The sequence below is a fragment of the Microcaecilia unicolor genome, chromosome 7, assembly GCF_901765095.1.
Source record: "Microcaecilia unicolor chromosome 7, aMicUni1.1, whole genome shotgun sequence".
Classification (NCBI taxonomy): Eukaryota; Metazoa; Chordata; class Amphibia; order Gymnophiona; family Siphonopidae; genus Microcaecilia; species Microcaecilia unicolor.
In genome coordinates this window covers 7,810,525-7,836,284 of record NC_044037.1, presented here as the reverse complement: position 1 = coordinate 7,836,284, position 25,760 = coordinate 7,810,525, and the positions used below count along the sequence as shown (strand labels likewise).

General features: G+C 43.8%; 1 protein-coding gene across 1 annotated transcript; it reads left to right on the top strand.

Annotated features, from left to right (window-relative positions):
- The first annotated feature begins 1,324 nt into the window (after window positions 1-1,324).
- C7HXorf56 (chromosome 7 CXorf56 homolog) lies at window positions 1,325-21,370 on the top strand. The gene is made up of 7 exons (XM_030209992.1): window positions 1,325-1,506; window positions 9,131-9,248; window positions 12,311-12,352; window positions 14,624-14,762; window positions 15,927-16,016; window positions 16,296-16,388; window positions 20,084-21,370. The coding sequence occupies exons 1-7, from the start codon at window positions 1,383-1,385 to the stop codon at window positions 20,144-20,146; spliced, it is 669 nt and encodes a 222-aa protein (XP_030065852.1). The 5' UTR covers window positions 1,325-1,382; the 3' UTR covers window positions 20,147-21,370.
- Window positions 21,371-25,760: the final 4,390 nt, after the last annotated feature.

The window sequence follows — 25,760 nt, the reverse complement described above, 5'->3', positions numbered from 1 at the left end:
AGCCTTCATAGTGCACTGGTCCTCCTCACATGCCAGGACACCAACTGGGCACCCTAGGGGCACTGCAGTGGACTTCACAAATTGCTCCCAGGTGCATAGCTCCCTTACCTTGGGTGCTGAGCCCCCCCAAATTCCCCCTAAAATCTACTCCCCACAACTGTACACCACTACCTTAGCCCATAGGGATGAAGGGGGCACCTACATGTGGGTACAGTGGGTTTCAGAGGATTCCCCTTTACCACCAGAAGTGTAACAGGTGGGGGGGGGGGGGGGGGGGGGGGGGGGGGATGGGCCTGGGTCTGCCTGCCTGAAGTGCACTGCAGTACCCACTAAAAACTGCTCCAGGGACCTGCATACTGCTGTGATGGAGCTGGGTAAGACATTTGAGGCTGGCAAAAAATGTTTTTAAATATTTTTTTTGGGTGGGAGGGGGTTGGTGACCACTGGGGGAGTCAGAGGAGGTCATCCCCGATTCCCTCCGGTGGTCATCTGGTCAGTTCGGGCACCTTTTTGAGGCTTGGTCGTGAAAAAAAAGGGAGCAAGTAAAGTCGATCAAATGCCCGAGAGGGCCACCCTTCTTTTTTTCCATTATCTGCCGAGGACGCCCATCTCTTAACCCCGCCCTGCCTTTGGTACACTACACTGCCGACAGGCCCCCCCGCGACGGAAAGCAGTTGAGGACGCAAAAAAAATCGGCTTTCGATTATGCCGATTTGGGCGTCCTTCCCTTTTGAAAATAAGCCAGTTTGTGTCCGGTCCTGATTTTAAATGTACATCCCAAGGCAGTGTGGTACTTGTGGTCCATAATTCTATCCATTGCCACCAGTGCTGCAGGTGATGAGGTTGTTAGAAATCCAGGACCGGCCACAAATGAGGCGTATTTTCAAAGCACTTAGCCTTCCAAAGTTGCACAGGTTTCTATGGAACTTTGGAAGGCTAAGTGCTTTGAAAATGTGCAATGGCAGGTCTGGAAGTGTGTGCAAATGGAGAGAGGTGGGGACCAGGTTCCAGAGCTTTCGACTTTTTACATTTGGACCAGCAGAAGCAGTCCCCTTTTTGTTTCTAATAACCTTTTGCTATTGTTTGGCTTCAGTCATGCCGTCCCCCCGCCTCAATCTAAGCCCCTTGAAGCCTGTGTCAGTGTCGCAGTTATTTCATTGGCAACACAACTTCCCTTATCATCATTTCTTCCCGTTTGGCGGCGCAACACAGACTCCGCCCTCGCTCCTCCCCCAGAGGGGGCGGTCCCTTAGCCTCACCTTCTCGCTCGCGAGATAGCTGTGCCGCGCGGCGGCGTCCACGGTGACGTCAGAACAAGGCGCGCCAGCCGGCCGTGGATGGTGGCGTGACGTCACAACAGCGCGCCGGCCCGGTCCTTGAAGATGCCGAAGGTGGTGTCGCGCTCGGTGGTTTGCTCCGACACCCGGGACCGCGAGGAGTACGATGACGGGGAGAAGCCGTTGCACGTCTACTACTGCCTGTGCGGCCAGATGGTGCTGGTGCTCGGTAAGCGGAGCCTGCGAGTGACGTCACAGACTGCTTGGCTCAGGGCAAACTAAGGCCATGTTTTTGAGGGTAAAAGGGAGGCCATTTCGGGGGGAGAAGCCCTTAACACCAGCCACTGACAGCTGCCAAGTTAATATATAATATATTTATAAATGATTTAGAGATGGGAGTAACTAGCGAGGTAATTAAATTTGCTGATGACACAAAGTTATTCAAAGTCATTAAATCACGACAGGATTGTGAAAAATTACAAGAGGACCTTATGAGACTGGGCGGCTAAATGGCAGATGACGTTTAATGTGAGCAAGTGCAAGGTGATGCATGTGGGAAAAAAGAACCCGAATTATAGCTACGTCATGCAAGGTTCTACGTTAGGAGTTATGGACCAAGAAAGGGATCTGGGTGTCGTCGTCGATAACACACTGAAACCTTCTGCTCAGTGTGCTGCTGCGGCTAAGAAAGCAAATAGAATGTTGGGTATTATTAGGAAAGGTATGGAAAACAGGTGTGAGGATGTTATAATGCCGTTGTATCGCTCCATGGTGCGACCGCACCTTGAGTATTGTGTTCAATTCTGGTCGCCGCATCTCAAGAAAGATATAGTAGAATTGGAAAAGGTACAGCGAAGGGCGACTAAAATGATAGCGGGGATGGGACGACTTCCCTAAGAAGAAAGACTAAGGAGGCTAGGGCTATTCAGCTTGGAGAAGAGACGGCTGAGGGGAGACATGATAGAGATATATAAAATAATGAGTGGAGTGGAACAGGTGGATGTGAAGCTTCTGTTCACGCTTTCCAAAAATACTAGGACTAGGGGGCATGCGATGAAACTACAGTGTAGTAAATTTAAAACAAATCGGAGAAAATGTTTCTTCACCCAACGTGTAATTAAAGTCTGGAATTCGTTGCCGGAGAACATGGTGAAGGCGGTTAGCTTGGCAGAGTTTAAAAAGGGGTTGGATGGTTTCCTAAAGGACAAGTCTATAAACTGCTACTAATGGACTTGGGAAAAATCCACAATTCCAGGAATAACATGTACAGAATGTTTGTACGTTTGGGAAGCTCGCCAGGTGCCCTTGGCCTGGATTGGCCGCTGTCGTGGACAGGATGCTGGGCTCGATGGACCCTTGGTCTTTTCCCAGTATGGCATTACTTATGTACTTATGTACCCATTCCAGGAGGGAGACTTTCTGCCAACTTCATCCTGGTGCATTATGGGACCTGCAGCACTGATTTCAGTGGCTAGAATCATGGACTACAATTACTACACTGCTTTGGGATAGAAGTTTAAAATCGGGACTGGCCAAAAAGTCTCCCTCCTGGAATGGGTAACTGGGCAGCTCTGCACTGACGTGGCAGTAAAGGCTCCTGCACTAACCCTACAGCACTACCCGATTACCGTTGGGTACACACCTTTTTAGGGAGCGGTTAACCCACCTTGGGCTTGCCACTGCTTTGTAAAAGGGGCCCTAAGGACCCTGTTTACTAAGCCGCGCTGTAGGCACACAAACTATTTAGCATGCGCTAAAGCTACAGACACCTATAGGAATATAATGGGCGTCTGGCCCTAGATCTTCAGTGGCAATGCAGTGGCGATCCTAGGTCGGCTGACACTTGGGGCGGATCGCCACTGTGCCCCCCCCCCCCCCGGGTGCAGCGGCATCTGTCCTCCCAGGGTGCAGCATGACCCCCCCCCCCCCGGCTGCATTCTTGACTGCTAGAGGGGTGCAGAGAGCAGCCGCGCACCTGTTGGCTCCACTGGCTCCCTCTTCCTCGGAACAGGAAGTAACCTGTTCGAGGCAGAGGGAGCAGGGAATCAGTGGAGCCGACAGGCGAGCGGCTGCTCTCTGCACCCCTCCAGTGGCGTACACTCAAGGCGGCCCGCCCCGCCCTTGGTACGCCGCTGGGGAAATGGACTCATAAAAGGGCCTCTTTTATTTAACATTTGTGGCATGATCTGTCTAAAGTGCTTAGAGATGAGGCTGATTTAAAAAATGTATAAAGTTTTATTTGTACAGCCTTTGGAAAATTGAGCTATTGTGAAGAATGGCTTTTGCAGAACACGTGCAATACAGTATAGTGTTACTCTTTATTGATATGGAGGAGTGGCCTAGTGGTTAGGGTGGTGGACTTTGGTCCTGGGGAACTGAGTTCGATTCCCGGCACAGGCAGCTCCTTGTGAACCTGGGCAAGTCACTTAACCCTCCATTGCCTGCCGCATTGAGCCTGCCATGAGTGGGAAAGCGCGGGGTACAAATGTAACAAAAAAAATATTGATGGTTACTTTCCTATCAAAGAAATGATGTTCTTTTTTTTCATGTTTCTCACTTACCATAATATCACCTTGATATTACTCGCAACTTGTATTTGTTCACACCGGAATCGGTTAACACCAATTACGGTACTATGTAAGCCACATTGAGCCTGCAAAGAAGTGGGAAAATATGGGATACAAATGCAATAAAATGTTTAAGATAAGCAGTATATCAAATTTAATAAACATCAGCATTGGGCGAGAGCACAAAGCGAGGCAAGTGTGCTTAGAATAAGAGGTTAATGGTGGCTTTTCATGTTCCTGCTTTAGCGGCCTACTGTTTATTTAGGACTAGATTCTATATATCATGCCTAAATTTCTATCTGGTTTATAGAATACGCCAGGTGCCTGTCCAATTTACTCGTGGGCAGTTACGCCAAGTAAAACATTGAGTCAATGTCAGCACCTAAATTTGGCGCAGACTGGGTGTATTCTATAACGTGTATAGATTTTAAGACCGCCCATAGCCATGCACCCTTTTCAACTATGCGACTTATAATTTATGCGCATCACATTACAGAATACAGTTGTGCATGTCAATTCTAGGTACCTCATGAAAGACTCCAGAGGAAATTGGAGAGCCATGTGATAGGAGGTAGTGTCCTATTGTGGATGAAAAACTGGTTAAAAGAAAACAGAGAGTAGGGTTAAATGATCTGTTTCTCAGTGGAGAAGGGTAGCTAGTGGGGTTCCACAGGGGTCTGTACTGGGACCACTGCTTTTTAACATTTATAAAAGATCTAGAGATGAGAATAACTAGTGAGGTAATTAAATTTGCTGATGACACAGTTATTAAAAGTTGTTAAATCACAAGAGGATTGTGAAAAATTACAAGATGACCTTATGAGGCTGAGAGACTGGGCATCCAATAGGCAGATGACGTTTAATGTGAGCAAGTGCAAAGTGATTCATGTGGGAAAGAGGAACCCGAATTATAGCTACATCATGCAAGGTTCCACGTTAGGAGTCACTGACCAGGAAAGGGATCTAGGTGTCGTCGATGATACGTTGAAACCCTTTGCTCAGTGTGCGGCGTCTGCGTCTAAGAAAGCAAATAGAATGTTAAGTATTATTAGGAAAAGAATAGAAAACAAAATGAGGACGTTGTAATGCCTTTGTATTGCTTCGTGCTGTGACCGCACCTTGAATATTACGTGCAATTCTGGTCACCCCATCTGAAAAAAAGATGTAATGGAATTAGAAAAGGTACAGAGAAGGGTGACGAAAATGATAAAGGGGATGGGACGACCTGCCTATGAGGAAAGACTAAAGCAGCTAGGGCTCTTCGGCTTAAAGAAAACATGGCTGAGGGGAGATATGATAGAGATCTATAAAATAGTGAGTGGAGTAGAATGAGTAGACGTGAATTCCTTGTTTACTCGTTCCAAAAATATTAGGACTAGGAGGCACGCAATGAAGCTACAAAGTAGTAAATTTAAAATGAATCGGAGAAAATATTTCTTCAGTCAGCATGTAATTAAACTCTGGATTTTGTTGCCAGAGAATGTAGTAAAAGCAGTTAGCTTAGTGGGGTTAAATAGGTTTGGAGAGCTTCCTAAAAGTCCAACAGCCATTATTAAAATGGACTTGGGGAAAATCCACTTCTTATTTCTAGGATAAGCAGCTTAAAATGTACTGTTTGGGGATCTTGCCAGGTACTTGTAACCTAGATTGGCCACTGTTGGAAACAGGATGCTGGGCTTGATGGACCTTCGGTCTGTCCCAGAATGGTAGTGCTTAAGTTTTTAATGGCCAAGAGGACATGGCCCACATAAGCATCATGTTCTCACCCTATTGGTGTACCAGTACTCTTTACCTGGTACTGTGACATGTACTGAGAAGAATATGAAGGAAATGGAGCAGAACCTATTAGTGTGTTGATGGGAGAAATTTTGAGAAGAAAAGGACACAGGAATTCTGAGATGGAAAGGTACTTAAGGGGAGAGAAAGGGTAGATGGAAAATGCCTTGGCAGTGGGGGATATAAAAAAAAAATCGGACAAGGTAGGTGAAAAAAATCTGTGTGAGGGGATGACATGGCAGGGAACCTGGAGGGAGTAGAAGGGAGGTAAAAAGAGAAAAGATGAGGTGGGGGGAATGGAGTAGGGAGGGTATGGCACTTTAAAATTCTGGAATTCCCAATGGCTGTCAATATATGGTATTACTACTTCCAACTGGCAAAAAATTCTTCAACTGGATCCCAATAAGCACTTAAAAATACGATATCCACCCAATCTACTGAATATCGATACATCCAGCTTCCAATGCCTGTGGGGCATTATGTCGGCAGGCTGTTTGGAGATTAACTTTAGGGGACGTCCTTGAGGAAGCTATCTCGAAACATGTGCCGTGTCGGAGCACAGTCCCCCTATGACCGACACAAGATGAGTTTTCATATATTAGAGTTAAAGAATCTTGCAAGCAATAACGAGTAATATAGACAATGTATAAAAGATTAAATAATACAAGATTAGGTGGAGGTGAATGTCCAATGACGACACAGACGTGTTAGTCTCAGCGTTTGAGTTTAGTCACTGACGGCGTCACTGAGGCCATTACTCTCCACTTAGGTGATACATGGGAAAGCTGGATGTATCGATATTCAGTAGATTGGGATTGGAAATAGAATAACTTATGCAGGCATCCTGTTTTTACTTTGACAGAATACAGAGTAATCTCTGTATATAAAAGGCACCACCAGCGTTCTAAATGAAGCCTCCAGCCGGAAGTGTGAAGGGGGAGAGATATCTGGTTTCCCCTGAGTGTCTGCCCCGCCCTCGCTCTCTCTGTAACACAAACAGTGAAGGAAAACACAGCAAAGCACGAAATCAAATCGCTCTCTAACAGTGAAGGACTCAGAGGGGGGAGGGGAGAGAGGGCAGAAGCCCTCACTATCTCTGTAACACAAACACAGCACAGCAGGAAACTTAACACTGAAGGACTCGACTCCGAGGGGGGAGGGGACAGACAGCACAGGGGAAGGGAGAGAGGGCAGAGGGCAGGGACACACACACTCCCACATGCACACAGAAGAAAACCTTGCTAGCTCCCGTTTCATTTGCATCAGAAACGGGGCTTTTTTACTAGTTTCTTTATAAAAACAGAGCTATCCTATTTGGAGCAGGGCATCTGGGCACCCTGCTTCTCGATTATGACCTACCTGTCTGTTCCTCATATGATGAAAGTGACATGGTGTCAGACTAGGGTTAGTATAACTCAGAATTCTTTTTGTGTTCCATATTAAATTATCTGCTTCAGTATTGCAGCTCATGTATGTGTCCATGAAACTAGCCAGTTAGGCATGTTACCTTAAATGGAGGCTGAGTGAAACGTTTAGGGTTAACCCTGGATCATGAAGACTGTCCCAGCAACAGTTTAGGTGGGGTGTAACAGAGGTTGTCCTTATGACCTCACAAACAGATTTTCAGGATGTTCAAAGCAAATACATATGAGAGAAATTTGCAGAATATGCAGTGTTATCTCATGCATATTTGTCGTGGATATGTTGAAAACCTGACTGATTGTGGGGTCGCCAAGACAGATTTAGGAAACCTTGTCAAAGTGGCGTGATTGTCAAACTTGACTTGGGGAAGTGTTAGCTGGTTCATTTTTGAGGATATTAGCCAATAAATAATTTGCTAATAATAACCCTTTTTAATTTGGTTACTTTAATCACGTTATTATTATTGAACGTTATACCTTGTCCTGGATCTCATATACCAGAGATGAATTATTTATTTATTTACTTCTAATTTACCTGATATTTTTTGATTGTAACCATACTCTGAACGTCTCATTCCGTTAATGGTGATCGCCATTGCGGCATAATGTAAGCCACATTGAGCCTGCAAATAGGTGGGAAAGTGTGGGATACAAATGCAGCAAATAATAATAATAAAAATCCAGTAGATAAATTTACATTCACTCCCTGCACTGCTTTCACATTTATCTCATCCAGAAAATCAAACTGGCTGACAGCTCTCCCAGTACATTTAGGTTATATCCTTGTCAGACAAATTAAGAAACTGTTTCCCAATAAGCATCTTCTGACTGGAATTAATTGTTATTTATTTGCATGTATTATATCTGACTGGGTTAACAGATTCCTCTTTCAGCTAATTCATGGCCTGAAGTTACAACATTATAATATATGGTAAATTTATTTTTATACATATTTTTTTGTTTAGGTTCTTTGTTCAGACTTCAAACATATTTTGTGATCTGTTAGTTCTAATCTTGTACATAGGACTATGTTTCTGTAATTAATCACATTTCACTTAGATTACTATATGTAGTTGGAGTCGGATTTGTTGGTTTGGTGTTATCAGCTGAATCTGTTCTAAGTAGCAAAGTGTACTTGTAATTGACCTCATTTCTCAGGCTGAGGACTCTTCTCTGTTTATGTAATCCAGGAGAGAGCTTTGCATGCCTTCTTCCTCCATTGTATGGAAGTCTCATTCATGCATATTCATTAGGGGTATCTTGAAAACCTGGCCCTGAGGACTGGGCTGAAGAGCAAGGCTGTAGCACAGTGATTCCCAAACCTGTCCTGGGGGAACCCAGCTAATCATGTTTTCAGGATATCCACAAAGAATATGCATGAGATCAATTGCATACACTGCCTCCTTGGTATGCATGAGATAGATTTGCATATTTTATTGTGGGTATTCTGAAACATGACTGCTGGGTTTCCCCCAGGACAGGTTTAGGAAGCCTAGAGGCATATTTTCAAAGCACTTAGCCTTCCAGAGTTCCATAGGTTTCTGGTGTAGCAGTTTAAGCTATCCCTGATTTTTACCTTAATGTGGATGCACTTGAGGGGGTTATGCTGAGAGTTGTTCAGGTAACTGAATCACTTACCTGTTTAGTGTGAGCTTAAAGTTGTACTTGTTGTGTAGATGGTACGTGCTGCGGCCTGGCACTTTGTCGTACACATGTTTTCTGGACATCACAGACACTTGACTGGATTGTGGCATTTTGGGACCCAAGTTGTCACCCCTCTTATTCTCCACAAACTGTTGTCCCATCAAAGATGTTCAAAATGCCCATTTGATCATAAGTGGGGGGGAGCATTCCATGGGCGCGGATATATCACTGTGTCACTTTTTAGTGAATGACAATTCATTAGTGAAGTGTTTGCATTTATAGTATATCTCGGGGGTTGTCGACCCAGCCACTCAGGGTTTCACTATGAGAGGTAGGGCATGCAGGTTTGTTGTGGGTATCCTGAAGGTCTGACTGGTATACCTGAAGTTACTACAGGGGGTGATGGCCTTGAATCCAGCAGCCTCTGCTTTTCTTTCTGATTTAGACTGTCAGCTGGAAAAACTCCCCATGAGACCACGGGATCGCTCACGAGTCATCGATGCTGGCAAACATGCACACAAATTCTGCAACACAGAGGAGGAAGAGACGGTGTACTTGCGAAGGTGAGACTTACAGCTGTTGCTTGACAGATCCTTCTACGATTGGAGGTGGACGCTTGGGTGATGTTTTTAAATGCTATTTCATGATCCAGATTTAACTTTAGATTCTAGTTCCTGTGAGTGCGTGTTGTGCTGGTTTAACGGAGCCAGTGCAAATGCAAAGTATAAAAATGCTTACACACTGGCTTAGGTCTCTTGGGTATTTTCCTATTTTTGTAGGAAAACACGTCGAGCATTTCTCAACACTCTGCTGAGGCACGTCTAACCAGTCTGGAATATGCATGAGATGCCTTTGCATATTCATCATGGTAATCCTGAAACCCTGACAGGTTAGGAGTTCGGAAAGAAATGGTAGACTACAAAGACTGCACAAGTCCAAAATAGTACAAAAATAACCTTTATTATGCAACAGGAGTGGAGGGTTTCGAACACAGAGCCCGACTTGATCGAGTTTCAGCAAACAGCTGCTTCAGGGGCTAAAATAACTAACAGAAATAATAATAAAAAAACACAGTATTACTAGATACAAAAGTGCTGCAACATAATAAAAAATAACATGTAAGTAGTAAAAATTTCACCAACCGGCTAAAACCACAAATCGACATAATATCGAATTAGACCATGATAACCTGGACTAGTGCCTGCTGAACAAAATACTGAGAGATTAACCAAGTTTATTCTGTTCTGCTGCTGGGGTCAGTGGCTGTGCACTTTTCTCAGTTCAAATACCTCTGTGAGACTGCCCACTGAAAGTCATGTTAGTGGGGACTTTGCTGAATAAGGTAAACTAGGCAACCTGGACATGCTAAATCCTTCTGGGTAACTGGAGTAGTTTTCGCTTTTGCTGTGATGCCCTGTAAAAGGGCTTCAGCTGGGCCATCTAGACTTACCGTGTTAGCCATCAGGGAAGGCAGACACAGCACCTGCGTCTGTTTCCCCGTGGCTGTCGCTCTGTGTTTGCCATTAACATTCTTCCCCCATCTGCTGTACCTTGTTCCTGCCTGTAGAGTGTCTGCACTCTCAGCCCTTGTAGCTGTAGAGTATTTGGGGATCTCAGCTGAGTGAAAGATATGCAAATCATTGCTGTTGTTTGAATCCCATGTGGTGAACAGTAATAATCTGTCACTCAATCCTGGTTTGATTTGCAGTGATCAACATGGCAGGTTTCTCCACACTTTTCAGCAGAGCACTAGAGTTAAGACACACAGTTAACCTGCATATTTAAATCCAGGTCAATCCCTGACTCGGTTTGCTTCCGGAACTAATTCCTCAGGATGAGCAGCTGTCAGGATACGGTAGAACCTTCAGACTGCTTGTGTCATCTGCTGAAAGTTACAGCAGGCTTTCTCTTTCACCAGGGTGCTCTCATCATCTGTCTCCCCCTCCCCGGAGCAGACGGTATTAAGCTTTAATTTTCATTTGTGTACACTTTTTGAACAGAACCAAATCCCCACAGTGTTTTATTTTACATATTATGTATTAGTAAAAAAGGCCCGTTCCTTGTCATCAAGCAGATGAAGCCACTACGTATGGGTTGTGTCCATCAACCAGCAGGGGGAGGTAGAGAGCTGTGAGGAAAGTTCATGTTATTCCCATTGCGGTTTGCCATACTGCTTTGGAAGCTTCAAATACTGACGAGGCAGTGGAGCTGGCTGGCCATGAGGCACTGTGAAAAGTTGAGTGCTCTCTATTTCCCCCTGCTGGTTGATGGACACAACCCATACGTAATGGCTTCATCTGCTATGACTAAAGGAAAGAAAATTATCATGGTAAGTACCTAATTTTCCCTTTCCGAAACAAATGAAACGGGCGCTAGCCAGGTTTTCCTTGTAGTGTGTATGTTTGAGTGAGTGAGTGTGTGTGTGAGAGTGACTGTGTGAGAGAGAGAGTGACTGTGCGATTGTGTGTCAGAGAGAGATTGTGTATCTGTGAGTGAGTGTGTGTGTTTCAGAATGACTGTGTGCGAGTGCGTATGTGAGAGAGTGAGTGTGTTCCTCCTACTCCTTTCTCCCCCGCCCCCCCCCCCCCCCTCTTATGATAGCTAAAGTAGCATCCCTTCCCTTACGGGCGAGGGCAGGGCAAACACTCATGTGCAAACTTTGATCTACACCACCACAGATTTAGAATGTTGGAAGTGTGTTTTATATATATAGAGAGAGGTTTTAACTGCACATTCAGAAAAAATGGCTTTGCCTAGTGTATGTTTGAAATAAAAGAAATACAGCACGAATCAAAATTCTTACCATTGTAATAGTGTGGAAGCCTGGGTGCAGCCACGTTTGGGGTGCATGTGCTTCCCTATGGCTCTCTCAGTGATGGGGTTGCTGGAGAAGGAAGGATGGGATTGCACAATGACAGAACGGTAAACTAAGAGATAGGGAGGAGTATGTAAGGTAAATAATGGCATGTACAGTGCAGATCCTTTCACTTTAGGTGGATGAGCACATAGGTTTCTGCATGCATCATCTCTGAACCTAAACAGATTCTTTCCCTTCACTTCTTTGCTCTGATTCCTGCCTAAAATCTGTTAAGTGCCTGCGGACTGCTTCAGGCCTTTTTATCTTCACCTTGATTCTTACAAAAGCACTTAATCACACTGACACATGTAAAGCACAGAGTGGATCTTTATCAGAGCTCATGCAGGCATCACACTGACACATGTACAGAGCAAATAACACTATGGACAGCCAGAGACTGGCTTCAGGGAAAGAGACCAAGGCCTGAGATGTGAAGTTATTAAACTATAGGTAGAGTACAAGAAATAAAGAGCCCTAGAGGAGGGTCCAGCAAGAAAGAGTGGTGAACTAAAATCCTTTCACTAGCTTTGCTCCTACTGCTTTGCAGACCTTGGCAGAGCAGTGATGGACATCCTTACAGGACAGGTGAAAGGCAGCATGAGTGTGCCTGACACTGGCCTCACCTGCCTTAGATATATTTCAAAGGGTGCCCTCACCTCTCCCTCCCTGTGAGGTTTGACGTTCTCTCACTGATTCACTCTGCTTTACATTGCTTTTTTTTTTAGTTTTTCGTTTTAATTTTTTTAACTTCCAGAATCTCTTTTTCAGACCCGAAGGCATCGAACGGCAGTACAGGAAAAAGTGTGGCAAGTGAGTATGTTGGGGAGGGGAGGGTGTGGAGAGGGAATGTCAGTGATGTAGACAAAAAAATCTGTGTGGTACTTTCCACTAACTTCTCAGTGTGTCCTGCCTTCTTTCCTCATGAAGAGCCCCACTGTCTTTAAGGAACTTACTGCGGGACACATACCCTGCTGAGTGGCAGGTGGAGGCTGTCGAATGTTTAGTTATAGTGAGTTTTGTGCTGATAATGGGACAGAGCTTTCGTGAAATCAGTTACTGTGTATGTACTACAGTGTTGAACAAGGTTTGTATAACATTGAACCCTCAACGCAAGTATTCATATTCACTTAGCAGACAAAAATTTAACTTTAAATGCTTTTTTCTTACCTTTCCTTGAAAGCTGGAGAGTAGCAGTGTTTTCCAGAGTCACAATTACCTGCCAATTAAATTTGATTCATGCTAGCCATGATAGTACAAATATCTCACATGATATATGAACCAGTTGCTTGTGTGCTGTAAATGTGACTGTCCTCGGGGTGAAAGGTAATACATCAGAATCCCAGCAAGGTAGAGGTCTTCACGTATCCGTCTGATGTACTGGGATTTTTCTTCTCTGGGATGGGCTGCCTTAGGAGTCCATCCTGCTGGGTACATTTTTGTTTTGGTTTATTTAAACATTTCTTGCATGAATTGCTTTTGTGTCTGAATTAGAGAGTGACATGGGGACAAAGTTTGTCCCTGTCCCATCCCCGCTTGCTCTGTCCTTATCTGCAGAAGCCTCAAACACTTATGATTTTATATTTACATTTTTTTTGTTAAAGTACAAAAAGGAACAGTATGCTGTGCAACTATTTATAAATCACAAATAGAAAAAAATAATAACAGCGAGCAACTAAAATAACCCCACTACCACCCTCTACCTTTCCTACCCCAAGGAATCCTAATCCACCCTGTTAAAATGTCCAGGGGTACAAAATACAACCCGTTCTGTAAGCCCTAGCGGGGAGAAATATTCCCTGTGAAGCACTGTTACAATTTTGTAATCTGTGAATGAATAAGCCTCAACACTCTCAGGATTCATTCTAGTTCTGTCCTCCAAAGTCCTTCCTGCAATAGAAAATGTCTTCTTAGAAGATGTGCTGGTACCAGGATGTACAGGATCCTCCATACAAATTTTGCCAGTGTGGCTAGCGTGTTTGCTTGCTTTTCCAAAAAATCAAAATATCACTCGGACTTAAATAACAGTCCGGTTCATTAACAGGCTTCAAAGTAGAGAATGACACGGGGACAAAGTTCGTCCCTGTCCCCATGTCTGCCGTGGATCTCCATCCCTGTGTCAGTCTCTAATCTGAGTCAAATCTATAATCTTTATGTTGATCAAAGTAGCATTCCACCCAGTACTCAATCTGTTGAGCAATGTCTTCACGGGTCTAAAAAAGCCTCCTCCTTCTACAATTTTAAATTTAATTTGAACAATTTATCTGTATTCATTAATCAAGACTTTTTTAAATGTATATACTTGAACTTGTCATTTTCACTTATGGACTAAAACATAGCAACTTATCTGGTTCATTGGTCCCGCTCAACAGAGCGCTGTCGTTTCGCTAAGGCTTCATTGGGAGCTACACCAATGTATCCGCCACAAAGTCCTGGTTATTGCAAGCTCATCGGACTGCAATGATTCAGTCGCTAGTCTGAATGACTGCAATCATTAGTCGCTAAACTAGCGACTGAACGATTGCAGTCCGATGAGCTTGCAATAACCAGGACTTTGTGGCGGATACATTAGCGAAACGACAGCGCTCTGTTGAGCAGGAATAATGAGCCAGGTAAGTCGCTGTGTTTTAGCCTATAAGTGAAAATGACAAGTTCACGTATATACATTAAAAAAAAAAGTCTTGGGTAATGAATTCAAATTAAATTAAACATTTTGGAAGGAGGGTTTATTTATTTATTTTTTAGACCAGTGAAGACATTGCTCAACAGATTGAGTGCTGGATGGTATGCTATTTTGATCAAGATAAATATTATTGATTTTGAGAATTGAGCTACTGAGGTCTCTTCCTCCTACCTTGCAATAAGGGTATTTCAGATTCTTTATAGACAATTGTATAGATTTGATTGTGATTGGTCGCACATGCAAGTGATAAGCCAGATTTTGAATTAGTTTTGTATCTGAGTGACATGGAAGCATTTTCTTGCTGGGCGTTTGCTGTTCTCAGATTTCCTGATTCTGAAGCAGCCTTTGTCGTCCTTCAGTGAGTCCTTCTCGTACACAGCTGTTGTGTGTTTCATCTGCAGGTGTGGATTACTTCTCTTCTATCAGCACCAGCAGAACAATGCCCCTGTTACCTTCATTGCCAACGGAGCTCTGGTCAAGTTTGGCCAGGGATTTGGAAAAACCAACATCTATACTCAGAAGCCAGACCCTCCCAAGAAGGTCAGCGAGTGTTCTTGTTATTCTGTGAAGATTGAAGTTGGTGGGCGGGTGTAGTCTGCTTGTGGAGGGATCTGCCAATCCAGAGGGTTCTAGATTCCTTGACCCTCCTGTTGGTGCCACAAGGGCAGGTTGACAAGAAAATGCTTGAAGCTGAGAGCCTGCCGATATTTTAGCAAACTCAAGAAATCCAAGCCTTGCCTTTTTCTACTCATCAGATGTCTGGGCCTTGTGGTGCACCTCATATGCAGATCTTTGGATGCAGGATAGACTTGGTTCCTGTAGGGCAGGTGGAACGTATAAAAACTGGAGCCAGGTCTGCACAGTCTTTGACTTTAGTTTTGTGCCGCGGTCGGCTGTTGCTGACATGACTGCTGACACTTCAGGCTGTTTAATGGGGCCGTGATGTGGGTTCCTATGTTGAGTAATGGGCTAATTGGAGCCCATTGGTTGCTGCTAATCTCGGTTTGAGATACTCATGGTTATGGGTTTGCCCCATTGCTTCTCTGCTTCCTATACATTTAATCTCAATGTAGGGGTGTATGGATTAATTATCCAAATATTAGACTTGGGTTTCTGTCGCTGTGAATGGTGAACTGTGCAAAGACTGTTTAATTTCTTTGCCTGCTCTGAGGGCTGTTAGAGCTGCCCCTTCCCTCATCTTTGCATTCATTAGAAAGCAGATTAACTTATTTCTATCCAAAGCTCTCTGTTGGGCTAAAATATACTCTTTTCATACCTTTACCTCTGAGTGTTGCAGATGCAAAGGTTAGGCTTCATTTGGTAAATAAACTTTTATTTTGAGTCTGCTGGAGCAGTAGAGAAGCTTACCCCTGGGGGCAGGGCAACTGTAACACCTACTGGCATTCTGCAGACATCAGCCATAAGTAATAGCCCAGCCCCTGTAGACACTGATGTTACTAATAAATTGCTAGCTATCACCTTTGGTGGGCATTTAAGCTGGCCACATTAGTGGTTGTCACCCTGGTCCAGTTGCTCAAAGAGTGTACAGGGTGAGCTGGAGCAGAAGGGGGTGACATGAGTTGCTGAGTTAATTCAGCAAGCATTAGGTGAGAGAGCGCAATTCAGCATCACGCTTAACAGCACAAGAGCATGTACTGGACAGCGCTGAGTCAGACATTTACAATTCTGGGTTTTCTTTCTTAGGTGATGATGACTAAGCGAACCAAGGATATGGGCAAGTTCAGCTCTGTCACCGTGTCTACGATCGACGAGGAGGAGGAAGAGATCGAAGCGGTGAGGTTTCTGTTTCCCTCTGCTCTCGCTCTGAAATTCATTACTCAGGTTTGCAGAACTTGGAAAACAAGTGTGGGCAGCTGGAGCTTGTCTTGTTTTTCCTTTCACCTCGTCTCCGCACTCGGGTGTCATTGTACGGCACGCATTTTTTTCACGTGCAAACACTGGGCACTGTACGTTGTACAACTGATGTAGACGGGATGGACAGGCTTGTTTCTCTTCTCCCTGTAAGCCGTGCGTGACCTCGCAGTGTGATGTGACTCACTTTGTGTTTCCTAGAGGGAGGTGGCAGACTCGTATGCACAGAATGCAAAGGTCATCGAGAAGCAGCTGGAGCGCAAAGGCATGAGCAAACGGAGGCTGCAGGAGCTGGTGAGTTTGCTTTCCCTGTTGGCAGGCCACCCCTAACGTGCAGACGACTTGGTGAAGAGACATGTCAGATTCTGACACCAGAGGAGCTTAGGATCACATCAATACATGATAAGATGCACAGAGCTCTTTTGAACCTGTATGATCCGGTGAGGACTAGAGTTCCCTCCAGACTGGATATTAATGTCTCCCACTGCTCAGAAGCTTTACTGGCTCTAGGGGAGGGGGAATATAGAGCATATGTTCAGGTTGGGGTCTATGGCAGAGTGTTAACGGTGATTATCACCTCATTTACTGTAGCTCTTGAAAGTACTACTACTACTACTTAACATTTCTAGAGCGCTACTAGGGTTATGCAGCGCTGTACAATTTAACAAAGAGAGACAGTCCCTGCTCAAAGAGCTTACAATCTAATAGATAAGAGTGAGACAAATATAGGACAATCAAGCCATTGTGACATCACTGATGAGGTTGGCTCTTAGGCATTGGTGGAATGAGGCATTATGACATCACAATCTCAGCTCTGGATACCAGAGACTGAAACTCTTCACACTAAGGGGGGAAGTGGGCCAAGTATAGGACAGTCGAGCCATTGTGACATCACTGATGAGGTTGGCTCTTAGGCATTGGTGGAATGAGGCATTATGACATCACAATCTCAGCTCTGGTTAAATCACTGCTATATGTAATACTACTACTACTACTTAACATTTCTAGAGCGCTACTAGGGTTACGCAGCGCTGTACAATTTAACAAAGAGAGACAGTCCCTGCTCAAAGAGCTTACAATCTAATAGATAAGAGTGAGACAAATATAGGACAATCAAGCCATTGTGACATCACTGATGAGGTTGGCTCTTAGGCATTGGTGGAATGAGGCATTATGACATCACAATCTCAGCTCTGGATACCAGAGACTGAAACTCTTCACACTAAGGGGGGAAGTGGGCCAAGTATAGGACAGTTGAGCCATTGTGACATCACTGATGAGGTTGGCTCTTAGGCATTGGTGGAATGAGGCATTATGACATCACAATCTCAGCTCTGGTTAAATCACTGCTATATGTAATACTACTACTACTACTTAACATTTCTAGAGCGCTACTAGGGTTAAGCAGCGCTGTACAATTTAACAAAGAGAGACAGTCCCTGCTCAAAGAGCTTACAATCTAATAGATAAGAGTGAGACAAATATAGGACAATCAAGCCATTGTGACATCACTGATGAGGTTGGCTCTTAGGCATTGGTGGAATGAGGCATTATGACATCACAATCTCAGCTCTGGTTAAATCACTGCTATATGTAATACTACTACTTAACATTTCTAGAGCGCTACTAGGGTTACGCAGCGCTGTACAATTTAACCAAGAGAGACAGTCCCTGCTCAAAGAGCTTACAATCTAATAGACAAGTGAACGGTCGGTCCGATATGGGCATTCAAATTGGGGCAGTCTGGATTAAAAAAAAAGTATTATTTTGAGTCTTGCAATACACTCTGGGAACCTGTAGTACTGGCGTTTAGGGATGCACAGAAAATTTTCATGTCTCCTCTCCTCACCCACCCCCATTTTGAACCAAATGTCATTAATACTGCACACTTGTGTCAGCAAATGACATTTGTTTCAGTTGATAACCCATGCCTGCATGTTCTAAATGGATGCAGCACTTCTGTGACTGTCCTCACAGAGGAGTTGGAGCAGTGCGGAAGTGGTTGGCGGGACCTGAGAATCGCAACTGCCTATGTTACTCCGTCTGGGGCTGGCACTTGCACTTCGAGAAAGGAGGTAAAGCAGGTTTCGTTTTGGAGGGAGGGGAGGAGATGAGCTGGCCGAGGGGATTCGGTAGTCCAGAAACGGCCTGTGGGCTGAACGTTTGTTGCCCCAAAAAAGTGGTATCATGAAAATATACAAGAATGGATCTCGCAGGTCCTGACTGACAGCGGCTTCACTTGTACGTATCAAGAAGGCACCCCAGACTTTGAGACACCATCACCAGAACTGAACTGGTTCATTCATAGCCAAACCAGTTGTAACGGTCACTAGAAGAGAAATATGACGGCTGGCTTCACTGTGAGCAGAGCACACTGACATGCTTAAATTGATGCGTTCGCTGAGGGCACTTTTGACCTGAGTGAAGCTGGTTTCAACCTGGGACGTGAGACATCCATTCTCTATATTTCTGTGTTACCACTTGTTAAGTGTGATGATGGCTATCTCTTATCAGTTTGACTGTGTAGTTGGTTGCCTTTAATTATTTTTTTAATTCTAGTTTCATTGCCCATGTAGATTCAGTGACCATGTAGAACAGCTTCCTCTTAAGAGCCAACTTGAGTTTGGGAGGGGTAAGGAGACCATCTTGGCAGAGAATGTGTAAACAAGCCCGGCACCTAAACCGCTCAATTCAAAATTTGGATTTTGGATTCAATCATTTGTTTTTCCAATCTAAACTCAAATGGAATTTTCAGATTGGGAGATTTGGTAGGTCCCCATGCTAGACAGATGACAATTTCAGTTATACTTGGGGTAGTGGAACACAGGTGCCAGCTTATGGTTTGCCGTATTTGCAGAGGCAAAGAAAAGAGGACAAAAAATACCATCTCGCAATCCTGCCCCAGCCACACAGTCACCTTGATCCTCCAGGAAAGGCAGATTCTATAAGCAGTGAGAATTCCAGTAAAAGTAACAAATAATTTTTTTCCCGTAGTCTAAATACAAAATTAGAAATGATGTACATTTCCAAAAAAAGCAAACATCTGTGAGCAGCATGTTCCCTCTTTCCTTTCCCTCCCATTCATGAGCAGCATATCCCCCTCTCCTCTCGCTTTTCTCCCCTCCTGGAAGCTTAAATTCCCGCTTGAGCTCCTTGTGACCTCGGGCAAGTCACTTAACCCTCCATTGCCCCAGGTACAAAGATTGTGAGTCCTCTAGGGACAGAGAAAGTACCTGCATATAATGTGTACAGCTGTGCATACGTCTAGTAGCGCTATAGAAATTAGTAGTATTACTGTGTTACCACCTGCTGTGATCTTCATTTAAAGTCAGCCTGACAAGCTATATTCACAACCAACCGTGCTTTAATTTCCTTTACATGGACTTGGTAATTTGTACCAAGTTGAGCACCCCCAATCATTTTGAAAAGTTGGCTCCTATCCAGTGGAGGATGAAGTGATTGCCCAGTATCGCATAAAGCATTATTGGGAGAAACAGGATTTGAACCCTGGCTTCCCTGGTTCTCGGTTCAGTGCTGGAGCTGCTGGGCTGCCGCTTCACTGTAAAGTCTTCATTCTGACGTACACTGAAAGAGAAGGAGCAGTGTCTGAGGAGGGGAAATTCACAGACCAGCACATGAGGCTGAGGTTGGTGGAGGGGGAAGTGACCAATTTGTTCTGGGGATGAAACATCAATGTGTCTGACCCGGCAGGGTGGCTGCAGCTGATGTTGTCTGCCTCATATTAAGAGCTGCAAAAAGATGATAGGTTAAGTCCGGGCTGTCTGCTTCAGTGCAGAGTTTGGGTCGGGGGTGACTAGCAAAGATGCAGGTGATCAGAAGAAGTTCAATGGGTGGGATAAGCACAGGGAAATATGACAGAAAAAGGGCTATTTTTTTTAGGAGTCTTTCCTAGATGTTTAGAAACCCACCAGGTTACTGTGCAGGATGGATTTCTGTGCTTCACCGTCTTTCCTTCCTCTCATTTACAGGCTGAGCTAGAAGCCAAGAAGGCCAAGATGAAAGGCACCCTGATCGATAATCAGTTTAAGTAAAGACGTGGCGTGTTGGACAGGAATCTACAGGAAACAGCAGCAGCTGTCAGAGAAACTAGAGGTGCAACTTTGACTACCAGCGTGCAAGACTTCTCACACTGATGAACGCACTTTCAGTCATTTGTAGCGTACATTTCTTCTGTTTCTGTGCTTTGGAAGATCTTACTATATTTTTATGCCTCAGAGTTACAGGCTTGCTCTTGGATCTAGGACAGAATTCCTTGTCTGCTTTAAGGTTGTGTCCCTTCAAACTAAAGACATTAAAGGACCGCTTTGGTTTAGCTGTATGTAATTGCTGTGTAACTTACAGGCTGTATCGGTTTTCTGATTTCCTTTTCTAACAACTCCCTACCCCCCCCCCCCCCCCCCCCCCCCCCCAGGGCCAGTGTGCACCAAAGTTCAAGCTGTGTCCAAGCCTGAAACAGGCTTTTGCACTGTGTCTTGCCAGTTCTATAGATAGTTATTTGCAGACTTGTAGGGTGGGGCCACCAAGGCACTAATCTCATGTTTTGTTTTTTAAGAAGCATTATAGGAAACGTGGATAGATTTGTAGTGGGGAGGGGGTAAAGAGAATGGGATAAGAATGTTAAGTGTACCTTAAGTTTAGTTGAAATAAACTGATGTGAATATGATTTTTAGGACCAGGGAGTGTAAGGAATGGTTGAGCCTGGATCCTCTAGGAAGGTCAGATGGCCACAGAACCGATCATCAGTCCCCGGTAGAGGGTCCAGAGAAGCAGAGCGTGTAGTTCCGCTCAGAGTTCAGGTACGGTTGTGGTTTCCTTCCTTGTGTTCTCTGTGTCACACCAAAAGGACACAAAATTCACCGCTTGCCTGTAGTAAGAAAGAAAAGATGAAGTTGGACGACCTTTCCGCAGTGGCCTGGATCAGAAGAGGCCCTCCTTGCAGTGCTGACGGTCCCCCTCCTGCTCTTCCTGTGTGCTTAGATGTTCAGGAGCTGACACCAGAGGTTGCGTGTGCGTTCTCACTCCAGCAGTGAGCTGAGAGAGCACAAGTGGACTTGCTTTGCTTGTACACCACAGTAGCTTTTGACTGAGAGTATATGAAGCCCAGTTCTTGTGAAAAAGGGAGCAGGTTATTTCAGGTGAAATGTGTTTGCAACATGTTGACTGAGAAAATAGCTGTATTGTGGCATACAGTGAGGAAACAGTACAGAGACTGTTTTAAAATGTATTATTAATAAATGATCACAGCTTCTTTGCTATGGGCGTTTCTTCTCTCCGTCATTTGCTGTGTGTTGCTTTGCCAGTGCAGACAGTCATGGAAAACCCCCGAAATAACTTTGAGAAGATTTTGGGGAAAGGGGGATAGATGGGACCAATGTAAAAAGCTTGCATTAGCTGTGCACTGATGGCTTAGCACATGTTTTCCTAGTGCAAGTGATATATCACATTTCTGCACACTGATGTCATTTATTATATACAGATAGGATCTGTGCAAAACTTACGTGCTAAGCAGAGAGAGCACAGCTGGTGCATTGCACATGTGGCTCTGATAAGAGCAGCTAGTGCTGTTCACATGTTTGAGCTGAAAAACATACATGTGCTGGGGTGCGATTCTCCACCTGACATTTTTCAGTACTGATAGGTGCAGAATAGCTAATAGTTTCATTACCATTGATTTGAATATGATAATGCACTGCTATCTAACACAAGGCTTTGTGTAGGGTTAATTTGTGTCCACTTTCTGCAGTGTGCACCCAAAAAATTGTATACTAAAGCCATGCTAACCCTGGGCAAAGCTTGGGAGACGGGGAGAGCTCCTGCCATTTGCTGCTTAAGAGGTTTCCTTTAAATGTGCAGACACTGGGCTGACTTATTTGTGCAGTGAGTGATACGTACATGGACAGCATTATCTAAACAGAGATACAACAACCAGAGTCCGTCCCCTACCATTTAATAGTTACTAAGATGCATTTGGTTTCTTAGAGCCCTACACAAGAGTATATGCACTCAGTATTCGATGGATAACACAACCCTGGCAGGGTTTGTTTGCATAACGGCTCCTGCAGAGGACAGAAAACACGATTTGGTGTGTGTTTGATTGAACATAAGAACATGTGCGTACTGGGTCAGACTGGCGGTTCATCCCACTCAGTATTTTGTTTCCAACGGTGGCCAACCCAAGTGACAAGTACCGGGCAAGATGCCAAAAGAGTAAAAACATTTTATTTTGCTTATCCCAGGAATAAGTAGTGGATTTTCCCAAGTGCATCTTAATAATGGCTTATGGACTTTTCTTTTAGGAAGTTATCCAAACCTTTTTTTTTTTAAACCATGCTACGCTAACAGCTTTTATTACATTCTCTGGTAACAAATTTGAGTTTAATTACTTGTTGAGTGAAGAAATATTTTTCTCCCATTTGTTTCAGATTTACTGCTTAGTAGCATCATTGCGTGCCCCCTAGTCCTAGAATGTTTGGAAAGAGTAAACAAGCAATTCACATCTTCCTGTTTCACTCCACTCAGTATTTTATAGACTTCTATCATATTTCCCCTCAGCCATCTCTTCTTCAAGCTGAAGAGCCCGAGCCTTTTTAGTCCCATCCCCTCTTATCATTTTTGTTGCCCTTCTCTGTACATTTTCTAATTCTGCTATATTTCTTTTGAGTAAAGAGCTATACAGACCGACAAGGTTTCTGTAAGCAGTCCTATGGTGTGACCAGTACATCATTTTTCAATCCCTGCTGCTGCTTCCTGTCCATTACTTCACAATGTCCCTAAGTAGTTGATAATGAAGGCTCCTGGTGTCAGATGTCATGACTCAGCCCTGGCAATGTTGTCTTAACTCACTGGCCTGTTTATGATTTTATGCAGGAGATGACGGTTTGAAATATTTCATGGTGTAGTGCACTTTTAATTCCTCTCACGCTGCGGTAGAATTCTCTATTCTTTGCACATGGGGGGGGGGGGGGAGAGGGAGAGTGTGTGTGTGGAGCTCCCTCATCTACTAGGTGCTATAATGTTCATGTGTGGTGCAGTCACTATACTGCCACCATCTCATTCCCTTGAGTGGCTGCTGCCTGTACTGTTGAAGATGTAACATAGTAGATGACAGCAGAAAAAGACCTGCACAGTCCATCCAGTCTGCCCAACAAGATAACTCATATTTGCTGCTTTTTGTGTATACCCTACTTTGATTTGTACCTGTGCTCTTCAGGGCACAGACCGTATAAGTCTGCCCAGCACTATCCCCGCCTCCCAACCACCAGCCCTGCCTCCCACCACCGGCTCTGCCACCCGATCTCGACTAAGCTCCTGAGGATCCATTCCTTCTGACCATAAGCTTCCTTTCAGTGTGGGACCCCATCAACATCTCTAGGGCATTGCAACCCAAAGGTGTTCTATTTGCACTTAGAAATGCGTTTGATTTCGCCAAGTGTCAGGGTGGTTGGCTCTTGATTTTTATCCATTGCAATAATATGCATCTCTTGACTATTAAACATATATATATTTTTTTAAATGAATAACATTCCTCAGTCTCTGGTTCCAGATCATCATCCAAGTCCAACAAATACAGTTTGCCAGTCCATTCTTGTTGAAAATGATGAAGGGGATGGGGCGACTTCCCTGTGAGGAAAGGCTAAAGTGGCTTGGAGATATGATAGAGGTCTATAAAATGTGGTGTGGAATGGGTAGATGGGAATTGATGGTTTATGCTTTCCAAAAATATTAGGTCTAGGGGGCAGACACTGAAGCTAATAATTTTAAAACAAATCAGAGAAAATATTTATTCTTCACTCAATTTGTAATTAAACTCTGGAATTTGTTGCCAGAGAATGTGGTAAAAGCAACTAGCTTAACAGGGTTTAAAGGAGGTTTGAATAATTTCCTATTTAGATGATTTCCTAAAAGAAAGGTCCATAAGCCATTGTTAAGATGGGAAAATCCACTGCTTATTTATTGGATAAGTAGCATAAAATCTCTTTTATTTATGACCTGGCTTATTCACCGTTAAGACATAGGATATTGGCTTGATGGACCATTGGTCTGGCCCAGTATGCAAATGTTGATATTCTTCCACAGGTCAGGACAATATCCATAATTATTATATGTATTATAACTTTATATCATAATATTAAGAATATGTTCTGACCAGCTGAAGATGGTTCTGGCCTCCAAAAGTATTAGTCCAGTAAAAAAGGCAGCATCTAATTACACTTTGTTTTATTTTATTTCTATCCACGCCACCTTATATAAACTAAAAGCTAACAGGGGATGCAGACTAAGAAAGAAGAAACCAGAACATAAGGGATTTCCATAGAATGGGCAGAGAGGAGGGAAGGAATTTTTTTTTTAAGGCCAATTATTTTTATCAAGTTTTAAGTATCATTTGAAAGAGAAAACATGTACAGTACAGAAAACTCTAAAAGAACGTAAAGAGTGAGGAATAACTGTGCCTAGAGTGAACACACAGGTAGGTTAGCATCAACCAGAAATACTAATCCAGCCATCAATATATATTAAATGGAGCCAGGCTCTGGAGTATAGATAACAGCTAGCAGTAGAGTGCGACCTCTGATCAAGGACAGACACATATCGCTTCACATATGACCAGATTTGAAGTTTACCATGATGAGTGCCATGAGACATCAAACTGGTTTCGTATTTGTATGTTAAAACAGAGTTGCACCAAAACTTAAGGTTTGACATGATTTGCTGGAGAGCAATTGCACTGTCTTCCATCGGAGATACGAAAGGATGAATGTTGCATTATGCAATATGACAGGGATATCAGTATTCAATATTCTTCTGATATATGTCCATACATGTGTCCAAAAGTGATGCACAATTATACAGTCTGAACAAATGTTCCAGAGTGCCAGGTGCATTGCACATGTCCAGCATTTAGTCGATAAAAGTTTGATCTATGCCTTGTATTTTAACTGGTATCCAAACTGATCTATATCCAAGAAGGTAGAGAGATTACATAATGGACGCAGATAAAGGACATCTAATATGTTGTGACCAAAAGCAAGTCCGTTGTCCGGCCGTAATATCCATTACCAATTTCCTTCGACCAGGTCTCCCTTAAGTGCCTCAAACCTCTATAATTAGACTTATCTGTAAAAGGTTTATACCAATTTGAAGCTTCAAAGCAGACGCCCATGGAATACAAATTATAAAGGGTGGGTGTGGCATCCTTCATCTTATATATGCGAACTACATATTTGAGGACGTGTTTCAATTGTGTCCACTTAAGCATTGAAAAGAAGGCATATTTGGAACTGTAAGAAGTTTACCATTAGACATACTCCCCTCCCCCCAATATTCAGCGCTATTAAACCGGTCAGAATGACTGCTGACCGATTGCTTAACCGGCTATCCACTGATATTCAGCGGGGGATAATCTGTTCCCCTGCTGAATATCTGCATCTAGGTTCTATCGACTGATAGAACCGGCTATCCGTTGATTTTTAAACCAGGCTTTGCGGCCATATTTGGACGTGTGAAAACCTGGTATATCTTTGGCCTGTTTAAAGAGAACTGGCTAAGTCTGAATATTGACTGAGCTAGTTTATCTTTAAACCAGTCAAAAATAAACTGGATATTCAACGCCGGTCACCTTTTCTAATTGTACTATATCGTTTTTGA

Excerpts from the sequence above, each read along its gene's own strand:
- C7HXorf56 (XM_030209992.1), top strand. The coding sequence starts at position 1,383 with ATGCCGAAGGTGGTGTCGCGCTCGGTGGTTTGCTCCGACACCCGGGAC. Across the intron at positions 1,507-9,130 it reads CCAGATGGTGCTGGTGCTCG|ACTGTCAGCTGGAAAAACTC; the intron begins GTAAGCGGAGCC and ends TTTCTGATTTAG. Across the intron at positions 12,353-14,623 it reads TACAGGAAAAAGTGTGGCAA|GTGTGGATTACTTCTCTTCT; the intron begins GTGAGTATGTTG and ends TTTCATCTGCAG.